The 17,081-nt window shown below is 45.2% G+C and overlaps 2 gene segments (V, D, J or C); both read left to right on the plus strand.

Moving 5' to 3' along the window:
- The window catches only part of LOC132023362 (probable non-functional immunoglobulin lambda variable 11-55), a 1,024,259-nt gene that overhangs the window by 484,640 nt on the left and 522,538 nt on the right, over positions 1-17,081 (plus strand).
- LOC132023721 (immunoglobulin lambda variable 3-25-like) lies at positions 11,602-12,374 on the plus strand. The segment is given in 2 exon segments: positions 11,602-11,720; positions 11,875-12,374. Coding segments are annotated over 2 exon segments (546 nt in total).

A 17,081-nucleotide genomic window follows, 5' to 3' on the forward strand; every position in this document is an offset into this window, starting at 1 on the left:
AAATCCAAGGGTAAGTTCAAGACAAGGTTCCCACCAATACTGTTCCACAATGTAGAACATGAAACATTCACAGGAAGAGACAGAGAGTGAACACTTTAAAAGAGTTAGAATGAAATTACTTATATTGCATGTATTTTACACACAAAAACAAAAAAGAAATATTCACAGTGCACGTCTCGTGAGGAACTGATAGGGAAATAGCCTTCACCCCTCCCTCCTTTCTCCTACATTTAGGGGAAGGGAGGGGAAAATAAAGCAAGAAGAAACCAGAGAGTGAGAAAAACCATAAAGAGACCCTTCACCGTAAGACACAAATTGAGGGTTGCTGGAGGGAAGAGGCTGGGGGATTCGTAAGGGGGTGATGGATATTAAACAGGGCACATGATATAATGAGCCCCGGGTGTTATATGCAACTGATAAATCATGGAACTGTATTCCTGAAACTAATAATACACTGTATGTTAATTAATTTATTTTAAATTTAAAAAAATAGACCTGTACCCCTAGGGATAAAAATATATGCTTATAAAAAATAAAAAATAAATAAAAATAAAAAAATAATAAAATAATAAAATTAAAAAAGAGTTTTCCATACAGACAGACAGTTCCTCTATGAAGCTGAGAGGTGGGGACAGCTCCACAGGCACCAGATCCATGAAGCCTGCCAGGAGCAGAGATTCTCTCCAGCAGCCTGAGAATGAGCATTTTCACAGGAACCAGGGATGACATGACAGAAGTTTGTGGTGGCCAGGTTCAGCTGTAGCCTCAGAAGACAGAACTCTGGGTTCTTCACCATGACCAGGAACCTCTCTTGCTCCTCCTCCTGCTCTCTACCCAGGTGTTGCCTGTATTGCCCTGCCCATGGGCTCAGCCCCCACCGGACCCCAACCATGACCCTGAGACTCAGCTCAGCCCAGGGAATGCTGCAAGATTGGGGACAATGAGAATGAGCTCCAGAGTCTCCTGATTTTTCAGATACTGTGATTACCTGTAAGATTACCTTCCCCCAGTAGAGTGGCCATGACTTCCTCGTCACTACCACCTGCTCAAGAGACAGAGGACAAAGCAATAATGTTGAGCAGAGCCCCTGGACCCAGGCCAGGGCCCTTCCTGGCCAAACAGCCTCCACTGTCCCCACAGGTTCCTCAGCTCTAACCTGGAACATGAACCTCCTGAACCTCTCCATGTGCAAGCCACGGGGGTTCTTTAGAGACCAGCCAGGATGAGGATGGCAGTGAGTTGGGAACAGAAATCCTGCTGCCCTGCCTGGCCTCACCCTCCCTCCCTATTTGCTCCCATGATCAAGCTATGCCCTGAGGAGTTTATAATAATAATAATAACAGCAGCAGCAGCAGCAACAAAAATAACAGTAATAATGCAGATTTATGTACACAAGTAAACTTTACACAAAAGCATCATCTGTTCCCACTTACGACAATCTGCACTAATCAGGGTGGTGAAGCATAAATCTTGACACTTAATACACAGAAAACTGGTAGTGATAGGACATCACATGGGTTTATCTGGGTTTGACCCTTTTCTGATGCACTACACTCTACCCTGCTCTCTTCTTTTTATACAGGACACCAGGCTAGCCCAGGATATTTCAACCCAGGGACAAGTACAGGAATCCCACTTGTCTTGCCTCCTTCACCATGTATGTGGCCTGTCTCTGCTGGGCTGGGCAGCTGCCTGTGGGAGGCTGGAAACCATGGTCCACATCCCTTCTCAGGTGACAGGTGCTGTGGGGAAACCTGCAGGAGGAAAGCCCCTGGTCTGAATCCTCCTCCACAAGCAGGGGGCAGAAGAGATGCATCACAAACAGCAGGACAGAGTCTGGGGCTGCCCATGGGGAGCCTCACAGGGACACCAGGTCTGGGGGCAACAGGGGTCCAGGGTTCAGTCCCCAGAAAAAAATTGGAACAATCAATCCTATCTCCAGCTGCTGAAGAGACCTTGCTCTGAAGGTCAGGCACACAGTGACACCCAGGACACTGACAGGAGTCCTGACACAGTGAATGCCTACATGGGAAATGCATCTCCCTGCTCTGTGCACTGGTGTTCCAGGAGCTGACTCATCTGAGCTGGACATGTTGAGAACATCCTGACCATTCACCTTCTGACTCTCCATCCACATGTCCAGGAAGAAGCAGACCTAGGACTGCAGCTTCTTTGCTCAGGAGGGTCTCAAGGGGTGGGACCAGGAGTACTTGGAGTCCCTGGTCCTGGAATGAGCACCACAGCCTCCTTGTGAGACTGTCTCCAGAGTGAAGTGGATTCTCACTACCTGAGGTGACAGCTCTGGTCTCTGGGTTGTCCTTGTGCAGAGACAGAATCCAGCTCCCTCCTGGGATGCTAGCCCGACTCCAAAACTCACCCATGTGAAAAGACCTAGCTCTGGGACCCTAACAACACATGGTGTTCAAAAGTGTCAGCGTGATTTCTCATGCAAGTCACATGTTTCCATGTAACACTGATGAAGAATCATAAAGGAATCAATGTGCTGACAATCTATGAGCTGGTCTGCTGTGAGATGGGGGTCTGAGATCACCACATGTCAATACACTAGACATTGTGATCAATCTTCAAAAGCAGATGTTCTCTTAACAAGTGGACTCTCAGGTGCCTGGGTGTCTCAGCGGGTTAAACCTCTGCGTTTGGCTCAGGTTATGGTCTCAGGGTTCCATGATCAAGCTCTGCTTTGGGAACTTTGCTCGGCAGAGAGCCTGCTTCCCCACCCCCAACCTGCCTCTCTGCTACTTGTGCTCTCTCTCCCTCTGTCAAATAAATAAATAATATTTTAAAAAGCAAGTGGACTCTCACAGACACCAATGTACAAACATTCTGGTGAGAAAATTCCACAATCCGATGACATGGGGACCATGGGATCACAGTGCCACAGGGGGACACAGTGGGAACACATGCAGGAGGAGGAAGGTAATGAGGGCATAGGACCACCTCTCCTTGAACAGGTGTCTGCATCTCTCAGAGGACCCATCCCAGCTCCATGACCAGGCTTCTGAAAGACCCCAGAGAGAGCCAAGGGCAGACCCCATACAGAGTAGTTTCATTTGGTTATCATGTGTTCAGAAAGTAACTGATCCCAGATGTTTGTTGTCAAGGATGGTTTTGAAACTGGCAGCTGCTTGGAGTAAACTCAGGGCTCCTCTCTTCCCCCTCAATCACATGTTCTGATCTCACAACTCGCGCGGATCACTTGGGAGCCCCTGAAGTGGAGGAAATTTGCATAACTACTAACAGTCACTGACCCAAGGACCTAGAAAGGAATAAAAGAGGCTGGGGTGGAACCCAGCAGTGCTGTGGGATCTCTGGAGGCAGAGCTCCGGATATCTCCACCATGTACTGGATCCCTCTCCTACTCCCCATCCTCACTCTATGCACAGGTGATGTCCCTGGACCCTCTGCAAATGCTCAGCCCCTGCAGGACCTGAGCTGAGCCTGCATCAGAGCTTGACCCAGGGAAGTGAACCTCACACCAACTTCTCCTCTTCTGTCTTTTCAGGCTCCATGGCCTCCAGTGTGTTGACTCAGCCTCATTCGGTGTCAGTGTCCCTGGGAGAGACAGCTACCATCACCTGCTCTGGGGAAGTACTGAGCAAGTACTATGCACAATGGTACCAGCAGAAGGCAGGTCAAGCCCCCAAGCAGGTCATTTATAAGGACACTGAGCGTCCTTCTGGGATCCCTGACCGATTCTCTGGTTCCAGTTCAGGGACCACACACACCCTGACCATCAACAGGGTCCAGGCTGAGGATGAGGCTGACTATTACTGTCAGTCATCAGATAGCAGTGATAAAGCTCACAGTGACACAGGCAAATGGGGAAGTGAGACAAAAACCCCTTCCATGCCTTTGTCTCCTCCTCTTCCAGCCCCAGGGGGACTAGGCACAGAGCAGGGAGCAGGTTTAGCCTAGGATTCCACTTCTGAGATCCACAGGCTGACTCTTCTCATACACCTTCAGACAGGTTCTACAAGATGGATTGGCAGAGGATAAGGATACATTTATTATAACTGTACTTAAGCTGTGGATGTGAGCTCATAAATGACTAAGTATATTAGGAGAACACAATAGAAGACATTTTCCAAAGCCCAAATCTTTTTTTTTTAATTTATTTTTTTCAGCGTAACAGTATTCATTGTTTTTGCACCACACCCAGTGCTCCATGCAATCCATGCCCTCTATAATACCCACCACCTGGTTCCCCCAACCTCCCACCCCCGCCCCTTCAAAACCCTCAGATTGTTGTTCAGAGTCCATAGTCTCTCATGGTTCACCTACCCTTCCAATTTACCTCAGCTCCCTTCTACTCTGCATCTCCCCATATCCTCCATGCTATTTGTTATGCTCCACAAATAAGTGAAACCATATGATAATTGACTCTCTCTGCTTGACTTATTTCACTCAGCATAATCTCTTCCAGTCCTGTCCATGTTGCTACAAAAGTTGGGTATTCATCCTTTCTGATGGAGGCATAATACTCCATCGTGTATATGGACCACATCTTCCTTATCTATTCATCTGTTGAAGGGTTCTTTCCATAGTTTGGCGACTGTGGCTATTGCTGCTATAAACATTGGGGTACAGATGGCCCTTCTTTTCACGACATCTGTATCTTTGGGGTAAATAACCAGTAGTGCAATTGCAGGTTCATAGGGAAGCTCTATTTTTAATTTCATGAGGAATCTCCACACTGTTCTCCAAAGTGGCTGCACCAACTTGCATTCCCACCAACAGTGTAGGAGGGTTCCCCTTTCTCCACATCCTCTCCAACACATGTTTCCTGTCTTGTTAATTTTGGCCATTCTAACTGGTGTAAGGTGGTATCTCAATGTGGTTTTAATTTGAATCTCCCTGATTAAAGCCCACTTTTTTAAAACTTCCCTAAAAGATTATCATATATTCTGAGACTTAAAAATACAGAGATGGAGATTGACAGTGGGTTAAATGTTACCAAAGAAGAGACTAATCACCTTGGTGTCACAGCAATAGAGATTGTTCAAAATGAAACACAGAGGGAAATAGCCTGAGAAATTGAAGAACGTCTCAGTGCAGGGAGGACAGCTTCTTTCCACCTAAAGATGTGTAATTGGAAAAACTGAGGCAGAGACAGTGGGGAGTGGATGGTGATTGAAAACATATCTGAAGGAAAAGGAGTCACCAAGTTCTTAAATTGTGAAACCCATGAACCAACGTATCCAGGAAGCTTAATGAAGTTTGGGCACAGGGAACATGTGATATAGCACAGCAGACATCGTAATGAAATTGCTACAAACCAGTGATGTAGACACTCTCACAGCCAGAGAGGAGAGTCGTGTTCCCTACAGGGAACCAGTAACGTGGTGGGAGTACATTCCTCCTTACAAACCAAGTAAACTGGGCAACTGAGTGGTGGGGGGGAAAGCAATGTCTTCAAAATACAACTAAAAAAACAGACAATCTTTTTTTTTTTTTTTTTAATTTTTGTATTCTCTGATGCTCGTCATCTACCTCAGTCATCCTCCCACTCTACCACTCTACCCTGTGGTAATCGCCAGTTTGTTTTCTACACTGAAGAGTCTGTTTCTTGTGTCAACCTTCATTTTTTTTAATTTTTAATTTTTTATAAACATATATTTTTATCCCCAGGGGTACAGGTCTGTGAATCGCCAGGTTTACACACTTCACAGCACTCACCAAAGCACATACCCTCCCCAATGTCCATAATCCCACCCCCTTCTCCCAACCCCCTCCCCCCAGCAACCCTCAGTTTGTTTTGTGAGATTAAGAGTCACTTATGGTTTGTCTCCCTCCCAATCCCACCTTATTTTAACCAGTTAAAATGTCATTGAAAAGTGAGACAAACTAAATCTTTCCCAGGCTATAAACCTCCCAGAACTGATCACCCACAGATTCTTGGCACAAGAGACAGTGAAGGACACCCTGGGACCGAAGGAAAGTGTAGCAGAGTGAAATGTGAGTCTACACAAAGGTATAAAAAGTATCAGATAACAAAAACTAAACGGGTAAATATAAAAAGATTTTATTATTTAGTGTCTATTAAAAGTCAACAGTTTAGGTAATAATAAGAACAATATATTGTGATTTATAATATGTATCTATAAAATATATGACAATCATCAGTAAAAATGTTGGGGAAAGAAAATTTGCTTATCACATCCTTCTTCTTCATGTAATTGACACCATGTCACAAGGAGGTACTTGACAATTAGCAGTGAGGATTTCCAACACCAAGTAAGACACCAAAATAAAAATGGATAAGGAAGATGTGGTCCGTATACACTTTGGAGTATTATGCCTCCATCAGAAAGGATGAATACTCAACTTTTGTAGCAACGTGGATGGGACTGGAAGAGATTATGCTGAGTGAAGTAAGTCAAGCAGAGAGAGTCAATTATCATATGGTTTCACTTATTTGTGGAGCATAACAGATAACATGGAGGACATGGGGAGATGGAGAGTAGAAGGGAGCTGAGGTAAATTGGAAGGGGAGGTGAACCATGAGAGACTATGGACTCTGAAAAACAACCTGAGGGTTTTGAAGGGGCTGGGGGTGGGACGTTGGGGGAATCAGATGGTGGGTATTGGGGAGGGCACATATTGCGTGGAGCACTGGGTGTGGGGCAAAAACAATGAATACTGTTACACTGAAAAGAAATTTTAAAAAATAATAATAAAATAAAACCATTTGAAAAACAAAGAGAAAGAGCTGATAAGGTGGATTGGGTAGGGTTCTCCAGGGAATATAGATCCAATATGACCTGTATCTCATACACACCTGGATATAAATTCATATGTGACACACACATATCCAGAGAGACAGAAACAGGGAGATACACAGAAACTGATTTAAATAAATGGGTCATGGGGATGGCAGGGTCATTCAGTCAGTTAAGCAACTGCCTTCACCTCAGGTCACGATCCCAATGTCCTGGGATCCAGTCCTGTATCAGGCTTCTTACTTGGCAGGGAGCATGCTTCTCCCTATGCCTGGAACTCCCCCTGCTTGTTCTCTCTCACTCTTTCTCTCCCAAATAAATAAATAAATAGATAGATAGATAGATAGATAGATTGATAAATGCTTTTTTAAAAATGGGCATGCACTCAAGATGCAGGGAGGCCAGAAGCCTGGATTTTCTAGCAAGAATGATGGTGCAATGTCTCGTCTAAATGTAGTTTAGAAATGTAGTGCTGACAGGTTCACAGGACACAGAGAAGAAAGTTAAAGGGTACAAATCTAATTCCTACAGATGAATCTCCAATGTCTCAGATCACAAATCCAGGGGTTGAGAGTAACAGCAGACACAACAAAGCAAAGAACACATGAGGGAACCGGAAGACACAGCACAGACACTGCAAAGTGAGAGAGAGAGAAGAAAAGACACAAGAGTGAACAGAGAAACCCCAAGCTGGAGTACACCTTTAGGAGTGGAATAGGATGTAGTGTGTCCGAAAGGAGAGACAGCAGTGTGTAGAGGTTGGAAAAATATTTGGACAGTCATTGGCGAGAATGTTCCAAACTTGATGAAACTGAAGATGCACGGGTCCAAAAATCTCAACAGACCACAAGCACAAGACGAAGAAAAAAGAACAACACCCATTTATATCAAATATTCAAGACCATGAACAAGAGAGTCTTAGAAGCAGCCAGAGGTAAAGAGTCCCTGCACTCAGGGGAACAAAGATATTAGTGGTTTTTGCATCAGTGGAAATGCCAGCATGAGACACTGGATTAATGTCTCTAAATTAGAGATGAAAGAACAGGCGAGGGTGGTCGGGGAGAACCAATTCATCCGGGGAAAATATCCTTCACAAATGAAGTCCCAATGAAAATTTCACAAAAAATAAGTGAAAGAAGTTTTCATCAGCTGACACACTATACAAGCAACAATATACATCCCTTAGGAAGATAAAATGATTCCAGGAAGAATCTGAATCTACAAAATGAATATAAACATCATAAATGCTAACTAGGGGGATAAATATTAAGAATTCTTTATTATCGAATTCTCTTTAAAAGTGTGCGGAAAAATATACTGTGCAGAACATAAAATAACTATGTATGTTGGAACTCCTGACAGAGTTGAAATAATATGTAGGAAAACCACAGTGACTATGCTGAGAGCTGAGACACAGAAGGATGTTATCAGGTGCTTACGTTCCATAGAAATTGGTAGCATCACAGAACGTAGACTACTGCAAGATATTGATCATCAGACAGAAGGAACTTAAGCAAAAATGGGAGATAAGGTAGAATCATTTAAAAATATTCTGTTAATCAAAAATATATACATTGAAAGAAGGAACAAAGAACACACGGAACAGCAAGAACATAAAGGAAACTTGTTATATCGAAATGATATTACTAGTCACATTCAGGAAATGCTCTAAATGCCACAATTAAAGACAAAGGTTGTTAGATTGAATTTCACAATAACACCCAAGTAGACGCTGCCCATCAGAAACCTCCAGGAAGGGAAGTGACACAGAATTCAAGCCACAATTTAAGATAATTCCTACACAATTCTGCTCCACAATCTGGGACATGAAACATTCACAGGGAACACATAGAAAATCTGAGATGAATGGAGTCCCTAAAAATAATTAGGATGATTTTCTCTTATGTGTATCACACACAGGATGAAGAGCTGGAACACACACAGTGAATGTTTCATAAGAACAGCTACAAAATGCCCACATATGTCCCTTCTCTCCCGGTCTTCAAGATTTTCAAACACAGAGTGACCAGAGCTCTCCAAGAAGCGTCTAGAGGTGAGTGTAGCACATCACACACCAGATCCAGGAAGCCCACCCAGAAGCACAAAGATTCTCTCTACCTGGCTGAGAAGGAACATCTTCAGGGAGACCAGTGAGAGAATGAGGGAAGCTTGCAGGGGAGAGGACTCAGCTGTGGGTTCAACAGACAGACCTCTTGTCTCCACCATGACATGGACCCTCCTGCTCTTTCTCTCCTCACTCCCTGGCCAGGGGCTGTCCCAGGCTCTGCCTACAGGCTCAGTCCCCACAGAACCCTGACCATGACCCTGACCCTGAGTTTGGCCCAGGGCTTGCTGCAGGGGGTGGGACAAAAGAGAATGCCCCCCAGAGTTTCTTGAAACTACAGGTCCTCTGTTCACTTGTAAGACTCAGATGCCCCTATAGATGGCCATGAGATTCCTATCATTCCCACTGGCTCAGGAGAGCAGAACAGACAATAAAGTGGTGATGCAGAAGGGAGCCAGCAGGACCCTGGCCAGGCCCCAGCACAGCAAACCTGCCTCCACTGCTCCCATAGATTCTGCAGTTCTAACCTGGAGCACAAGCCCACAGACCCTCCTGCTTGCAGCGGGAGGGGAGGGGGCTCCATGATAGAACAGGCCAGTATGGGGATGGCTACTGGTCTGGGCAAACAAGCCCAGATGTACACTCTCCTTCTTCCACCCTAGTCAAGTTCTGCCCCAGAGGCTCCAGGTCTAAATCTCAGACACCTGAGTTGCATTTCCAGACTCCCCCTATCTTCTTCTGCTTTTCCTTGGTCTCTGGGCTTCTGCTTTACTTGCTGTGAAATGGGAAAGCTCATACTCAAGAAGGAAATATGTCATTTCAAATTAAATGATACAAAACACTGAAGTGTCTCTTTAATGAGAATATCTCAGTGGGTTCGTGGTGTTGTAGTCTCCAGTATGCTTCTGCAGGTGCACAAGGACAAGTTTTCAGCTACACTGTACCTACAACAAGTGGGATTGGATCCAGGTCTGAAGGAGCAGTTTGCCAACATCACCAAGCCACAGACTAGGATATTTTACAAATCCTCCCACACCAAACTTCAGGAGACAAGGGCTGGATATAAAAAAGTAACAAAAACAGCAGTAATAACAAAATTAAATATATCCCTGCTAAACTGACTTAGCGCCAGAAGCATCACCTGTTGCTCCCATGACCCAACTACATGGATCGGGACGCAGGAAGCATAGATTCTGATTCCTAAATACACAGGAACCCGGTGACTGTGGGACATTGCACAGCTTTGTGTGGACACTAACCCTTTTCAAATACACTACACTGTACCTTCCCCCTCATTCTTATAACAAGACAGCAGGCTAGGGCAGGACATTTCAACCCTGGGACAACTACAGGAATCGCACCTGTCCTGTTGCCTGCACCATGTATCTGACCTGTCAGTGCTGGGCTGAGCTGGGTAGGGCAGTGGGGCAGTTGCCTGTGGGTGGGTGGCTGGAAACTATTGCCCACACTCTTTTTCAGGTGGCAGGGGCTGTGGAGAGACCTACAGGAGGGAAGCTCCTGGTCCAAGTCCCCATCCACCAGCAGGGGGCAGCAGAGCTGCACCAAGAGCTGCAGGACAGAGGCTGGGGCTGCCCAGGGGTAGCCTCACAGGGACACCAGGCCTGGAGGTCAACAGGTTGTCTGAGATTCATTCCTCAGAGACTGTCAGGATGATTGTCTGCAAGGACCATGTTGTGAGGGTCAGACACACGGTGTCAACCAGAACACTGACAAGACTCCTGACAGAGTGAGCACCTCACCTGGGAAATTCAGGTTCCCTCTCTGTCCACCAGTGTCTCCAGAGAAGGACTCTTCTGTGCTGGGCACATCCAGAGACACCCTATGACTCACAGTCTGCCTCTCTTTCCCCACCTCCACCCCAACTCAGACCTGGGGCTGCAACATTTTTGTTCCAAAGCATCTCAGGGGGCAGGAGGCAGAGCACTCGGGGACCCTGGTCCTTAGAAGGAACATTTGCAGCCCAGCCTCCTTGTGAGACTGTCTCCAGAGTGACGTTATTCTCTTGGCTGCAGGGACCATGGCTCGGGCCCTGGAGCTCACAACATATGGGAACGTGCGATCATGTGGATCCTCACAGGATCACAGATCTTGAAGTTGTTTCTCATCGATTCAGGCCATTTTCATATGTTCCCATGAAACATTGATGAAAAAACTAAAAGGGAACAAATGGCTGACAATGCCAGTTGCTGGTCTGCTGGGGGATGGGGGCTGTCATAGAGACAATAGCATCATGTGTAATTAGACTACAAATCCTGATAAATCTCCAAAAGCAGGTTGTTATTGGGCAAAGTAAACTTGCACTTACAAGATGATGAATGAACCTCAGAAAAAGAGAGTTTCCTATTCTGTTGACAAGCCAAGGGTGGTACCACAGTGTCTTTGGGGGACTCAGAGGGAACCTGAAGGAGGGGGCGGGGAAGGTAGTGAGGTCACAGAACCACCTTTCCCTGAATCACGTGTTGTCTGACTCTCTCAGAGAGCCCAGCCCAACCACATGGCCAGGATTCTGGAAGGCCATGAACCAGCACCAAAAGTCCTCAGACAGAATGTGTAGGGACAGTGGTTGTGTTCAAACCCCAGAATTGTGACTGTGATACTAAATTTGGAGACCAAGGCTCATTTTCTGACCTGAGAGTTGCTTAGAGGAAGCTGAGTGTTCCTCTCTTCCTCTTCAGTCACCTGGTCTGAGCTCACAAGTGGTTTGAATGCATGTGCAGTCCCAGAGAGGAAGAAATTTGCATAACTACTAACAATCACAGACCCAAGGTCCTGGAAAGGAATAAGAGAGGATAGAGTGAGCCTGGCCCAGCTGTGATTCTCAGAAGACAGAGCACTGAACACATGCACCATGGCCTGGACTCCTCTGTCACTTCTCATCCTCACTCTCTGTACAGGTGCTGTTCCCAATCCTGCCCATACTTTCGGCTGCACGGGACCTGAATTGAGCCTGGGCAAAACCCGAGCTCAGACACAGCACGGCCTCAGTATTGGGACCCTGGGATGAGCCCCTTGGACCTCATTTCAATCTCTCCTCTTCTGTCTTTTCAGGCTCTGTGACCTCCAGTGAACTGACTCAGCCTCCCTCAGTGTCAGTTGCCCTGGGGCAGACGGCTACAGTCACCTGCACTGGAGGGGAATTAGAGTATTTGTATGTACACTGGTACCAGCAGAAGCCAGGCCAAGCCCCTTTGACAATCATTTATGGTGATACGGAGAGGCCCTCAGGGATCCCAGAGCGATTCTCTGGCTCCAAGTCGGGGAGCACGGCCACCCTGACCATCAGCAGCGCACAGGCTGAGGACGAGGCTGACTATTACTGTCAGTCCTTTGACAGCAGTAGTAAAGCTCACGGTGACACAAGCACATGGGGAAGTGAGACACAAACCCCTTCCCCACCTGTGTCACCCTCTCCTCTCAGCCCCAGGAGACCAATGCCCAGAGCAGTGAGCAGGTCTGGCCCAGGTCCCGGGTCTGAGGTCCCTAGTTTTCCCCCTTCCGCCCAGTCCTCCAGGCAGACTGCACAGGGCAAATCAGCATGGAACTTGTAATTAATTATTAGAACTATAAGAACTACTAGAATTATTAGTTTCCCAAGGACTGTGTGTGGAGGAATGACTACACATCTGAGAAGCAGAAAAGGAAGACATTTTTAAAAGAACCTTTCTTTTAAAAACATCCCTAAATGAGTATGTATGAAATTTAAAAATACAGGGTATAGACTAACAGCAGGTATGATGCTGCAAAGGAAGAGATCAGGGAATTTGATGAAAAAGTGATGTAAAGTGTTCAAAATGAAACACACAGTGAAATGCCTGATTAAATTAATGAAGGCTAAATGCCTGGCGGATACCTTATGCCACCCGGACAGTGTGCAAGTGTCGGAGCTTCAGGGAGGGAAGATATGAAATTGAGAGTGAGCCCAAAAAATAGAAGAAACAATCTACAGAAAGGCTTCAAATTTGGAGAAACCCAGGAACCAATATACCCAAGAAGCTCAATGAAGCTCAGGCACAGGGAACATGAGAGACAGCACAGGACACATCATATGTAATTATAACAAAACAACAATGCAGTAACTCTCACAACCAGAGAAGAGAGTCTTGTTTCCTACAGAGAACCAGTATCATGGAGGAAGCACATTTCTCATCATGAACTATGTAAACTGTAAAACTGAAGAAAAAAGCTATGTCTGCAAATTCTAATGGGAAATATCTGTCATCTTTGGTCTTTACTGACAAAAATGTTATTGCAAAGTGAAGATGAAATCAACCTTTCTCAGACAACAGACTTCTCAGAACTGATCACCCACAGACCCTCAGCATGAGCAACAGTGATGGATGCCCCTTGCACAGAAGGAAAAGGTGACAGAGGGGAAAGTTAGTTATCACAAACTATATAAGCTTGGGAAATCATAACTGCATGGATAAACCTAAAACAAGTTTTAGTGGTTAATGCCTAGAAATACAGTCATGTGCTTAAAGCAAAAACCATAGCAACATGTTTGATTTATAGTGAAGAACAAGTAAAACATGACAATGAAAGCAGAAATGATGAGGGAGATGGGACCATGTTGTGACTTCTTTATCCTGCAAGTGAGTGAAGTCAGGTCACTGGGAGGAACTCTGATGAGGCAGGAGGTGAGGACTGACTGCAAACCACAAGAAAAAAACCATTAAAACAACATCATTTTAACAACAAAGAGCTATAGCTATTAAGGTGCATGACTTAGGAATATCCAGAGGGTACAGATCTAATAGAACATGAATGTCATGTGCGTGTATGTGTGTATTTCTCTGTGATGCAAAGAGACAGAGATGGTGGGATAGAGTCACTCAGGTTAAGAATCAGCTCAGGTGGTCCTGGGGTGTCAGGTCTGGAAGGGGCAGGAAGGACAGAAGGCTGTGGATGGAAGTCAGGAAAAGGTTGCAGACTTTCATCTAAATTTCGTCTGAAGGACTGAAAAGCTAAGAGGAGACAGAGAAGAAAATTAAAGCATCCCAATCATACCCATAGAGATAAAAACAACACCCAGAGAGGAAGACACTAGATTCAGAGGAACAGTGAAGGAGACCAACAAATTTCTCGTGAGCAGAAATGCATATAGAGGACAGTGGCTTAACATCTTCTAAATACTAAACAAACAAAAATATATATTTCTTTATCCATGGGAAATATCCTTCCATAATGAAGGCTAAGAAAAGTTTCTTCAGCTCTACCAAACTGACAGAACTGATCATCAGCAGACCCATATCACAGGAAATACTGCGGAACTTCCCTCTGACAGGAGGAAGTGATTTCAGAAAGAATCTGAATCTACAAAATGATTGTAAGAGTCAGAAAATATAAATACAGGGATCAAACCTGCATCTTCTCCCTGCTCAGCAGGAAGCCTGCTTCTTCCTCTCCCACTCCACCTGCTTGTATTCTATCTTTTGATGTCTCTCTCTGTCAAATAAATAAAATCTTTAAAAAAAGGAAAAAAGAAAAGATAAATCAGTATAAACAGCAAGTATAATCACTGCATATGTTGGAATTGATCATGTAGCTAATAGTGATGGGTATGACATTCCTACTGAGTAAGGAAAGGCTTACGTGTAGACAGGGAGAGATAGGGACCCTTCCATGGGACACACCATGTCACCACACAGCCTTCTGGTCAATATGGAACTTGGTGAAGGTCCATTTGATGGCATTTCCCAGTCCGCTCCCCCTTGGGCCAGGCTTCCTTTCCCTTCCACAGAGGGTGGATGTCCTCCCTATTCACTCAGTTCTTGCTGTGCTGATGGATTTGACCTGAGAGACAGTGAAGATCTCTTCAATCTGAACATTACTCCCTGTCTGCTGCCTCTCCAATTGTCACAAGGGAAGGCCAGGCTCCATTCTCCACTCAGCAGAGGCAGCTTGCAGGTTGAGGAACTGAGTGCAGTTCACGTCTATTTGCCACATTGTTAGGGCAGGTTGGTGACCATGCACAGGTTCTAGTGCATTAACCATATGCCCCTCAATGTTCTTGGCTGAGGATGGGTGCACTGGGTCAGCACAGAGCCCATCCTCACTGGATGCTCACATAGTGCTGGTAGGGTAGAGGCTGCAAGGGCCCCACACACCAGCACCAGTGATCCCAATTTTCTAATTTTCCTCTTCACAACACTTTCTATTTGGACTCACTTTTTTACAAGAATACAATATACAACACATGTAACATATAAATATGTGTTAATCCACTGTGTATGTTGTCAGTAAGGTTTGTGGTCAAGAGTAGACTATTAGTAGTTAAGGTTTGTGGGAGTCAAATATTAAATGCAGATTTTAGACTGCACCTGTGTCAGCACCCCTAACACCTGTTTTGTTCAAAACTCAACTGTAATAGGAATTTTTCACCAGCTGTTCCAAAAAATAAATTAATGTGGTAGACTTCTCAATTCATTTCATGTAGCCATTGTTACACTGATACCAAAACCACGCATCACTAGAAAACTATAGACCACTCTCTCTTATAAATACAAGCACAGAAATCCTCACAAAACACTACCAAACTTATTCCAGCAAAATATAGAATGAATTAGACACCATGAACAAAAGGAATTTATTGCAACAATACAAGGGGTTTAAACATACAAAAACAATTAGTAGAATACATTATATAAGACTGACTGACCACCCAGCAAATGATGAAAGTGACCATCAGCTACAAAAAGGCTACTGCTTCGGGGAACCTGGGTGGCTCAGTGGGTTAAAGCCTCTGCCTTCAGCTCAGGTCATGATCCCAGGGTCCTGGGATCAAGCTCCCCATTGGGCTCTCTGCTCCACGGGAAGCCAGCTTCCTCCTCTCTCTCTCTGCCTGCCTCTCTACCTACTTGTGATTACTCTCTCTCCATCAAAAAACAACAAAAAAAAAAAAATGGGGGAGGAGTCAAGATGGCGGAGAAGTAGCAGGCTGAGACTGCTTCAGCTAGCCAGAGATCAGCTAGATAGCTTATCTAAAGATTGCAAACACCTGAAAATCCATCGGCAGATCGAAGAGAAGAAGAACAGCAATTCTGGAAACAGAAAAACAACCACTTTCTGAAAGGTAGGACCTGCGGAAAAGTGAATCCAAAGCGACGGGAAGATAGGGGGAAGGGGCCGGCTCCCGGCAAGCGGCGGAGCAACCGCGCACAAAATCAGGACTTTTAAAAATCTGTTCCGCTGAGGGACATCGCTCCAGAGGCTAAACCAGGGCGAAGCCCACGCGGGGTCAGCGTGGCCTCAGGTCCGGCAGGGTCACAGAAGGATCGAGGGTGTCTGAGTGTCGCAGACCTTGTGGGTATTGGAAAGGGAAAGCCGGCTACAGAGACAGAGCCGACAGTAAGCTCGCAGCTTGTGGTGACCTTGAACCGGTCGTAGGCTCGGTGAGCCCGGAGCGCGGCCGAGGTCAGGCAGACGGGAGTAACTGGGCGCTGTTCTCTGAGGGCGCACTGAGGAGTGGGGCCCTGGGCTCTCAGCTCCTCTGGGCCTGAGACCAGGAGGCCGCCAGTTGTATTCCTGTCTTCAGGAACTCTACGGAAAGCGCTCAGGGAACAAAAGCTCCTGAAAGCAAACCCAAGTGGATTACTCACTCCGGCCCCGGGTAAGGGTGGTGTAATTCTGCCTGGGGCAAAGACACTTGAGAATCACTAAAACAGGCCCCTCCCCCAGAAGATCAACAAGAAATCCAGCTGAGACCAAGTTCACCTACCAAGGAGTGCGGTTTCAATACCAAGAAGAGCAGCAGAATTCCAGAGGAGGAGAAAGCCAAGAACGGAACTCATGGCTTTTTCCCTGTGATTTTTTTTTAGTCTTGCAGTTAATTTATTTTTTTTCTTTTTCATTTTTTGATTTTTTTTTCTCGCCTTCGTATAAATTTTTTTTTAACTGTTACCTTTTTCTTTTTTAACGATTTTTTACTAGTTTATCTAATATATATATTTTTTCTTTTTTACATTTTTTTTAGGTGTTTTCTTTTTCTTTTAATTCTTTTCTTTTCTTTTCTTTTTTTTCTTTTTTCTTTTTTTTTCTTTCTTCCTTTTTGAACCTTTTTTATCCCCTTTCTACCCCCTCACGATTTTGGATCTCTTCTAATTTGGTTAAAGCATATTTTCCTGGGGTTGTTGCCACCCTTTTAGTATTTTACTTGCCCCTTCATATACTCTTATCTGGACAAAATGACAAGACGGAAAAATTCAACACAAAAAAAGGAACAAGAGGCAGTACCGAAGGCTAGGGACCTAATCAAT

The sequence above is a fragment of the Mustela nigripes genome, chromosome 8 (genome assembly GCF_022355385.1).
Source record: "Mustela nigripes isolate SB6536 chromosome 8, MUSNIG.SB6536, whole genome shotgun sequence".
NCBI classification, from domain to species: Eukaryota; Metazoa; Chordata; class Mammalia; order Carnivora; family Mustelidae; genus Mustela; species Mustela nigripes.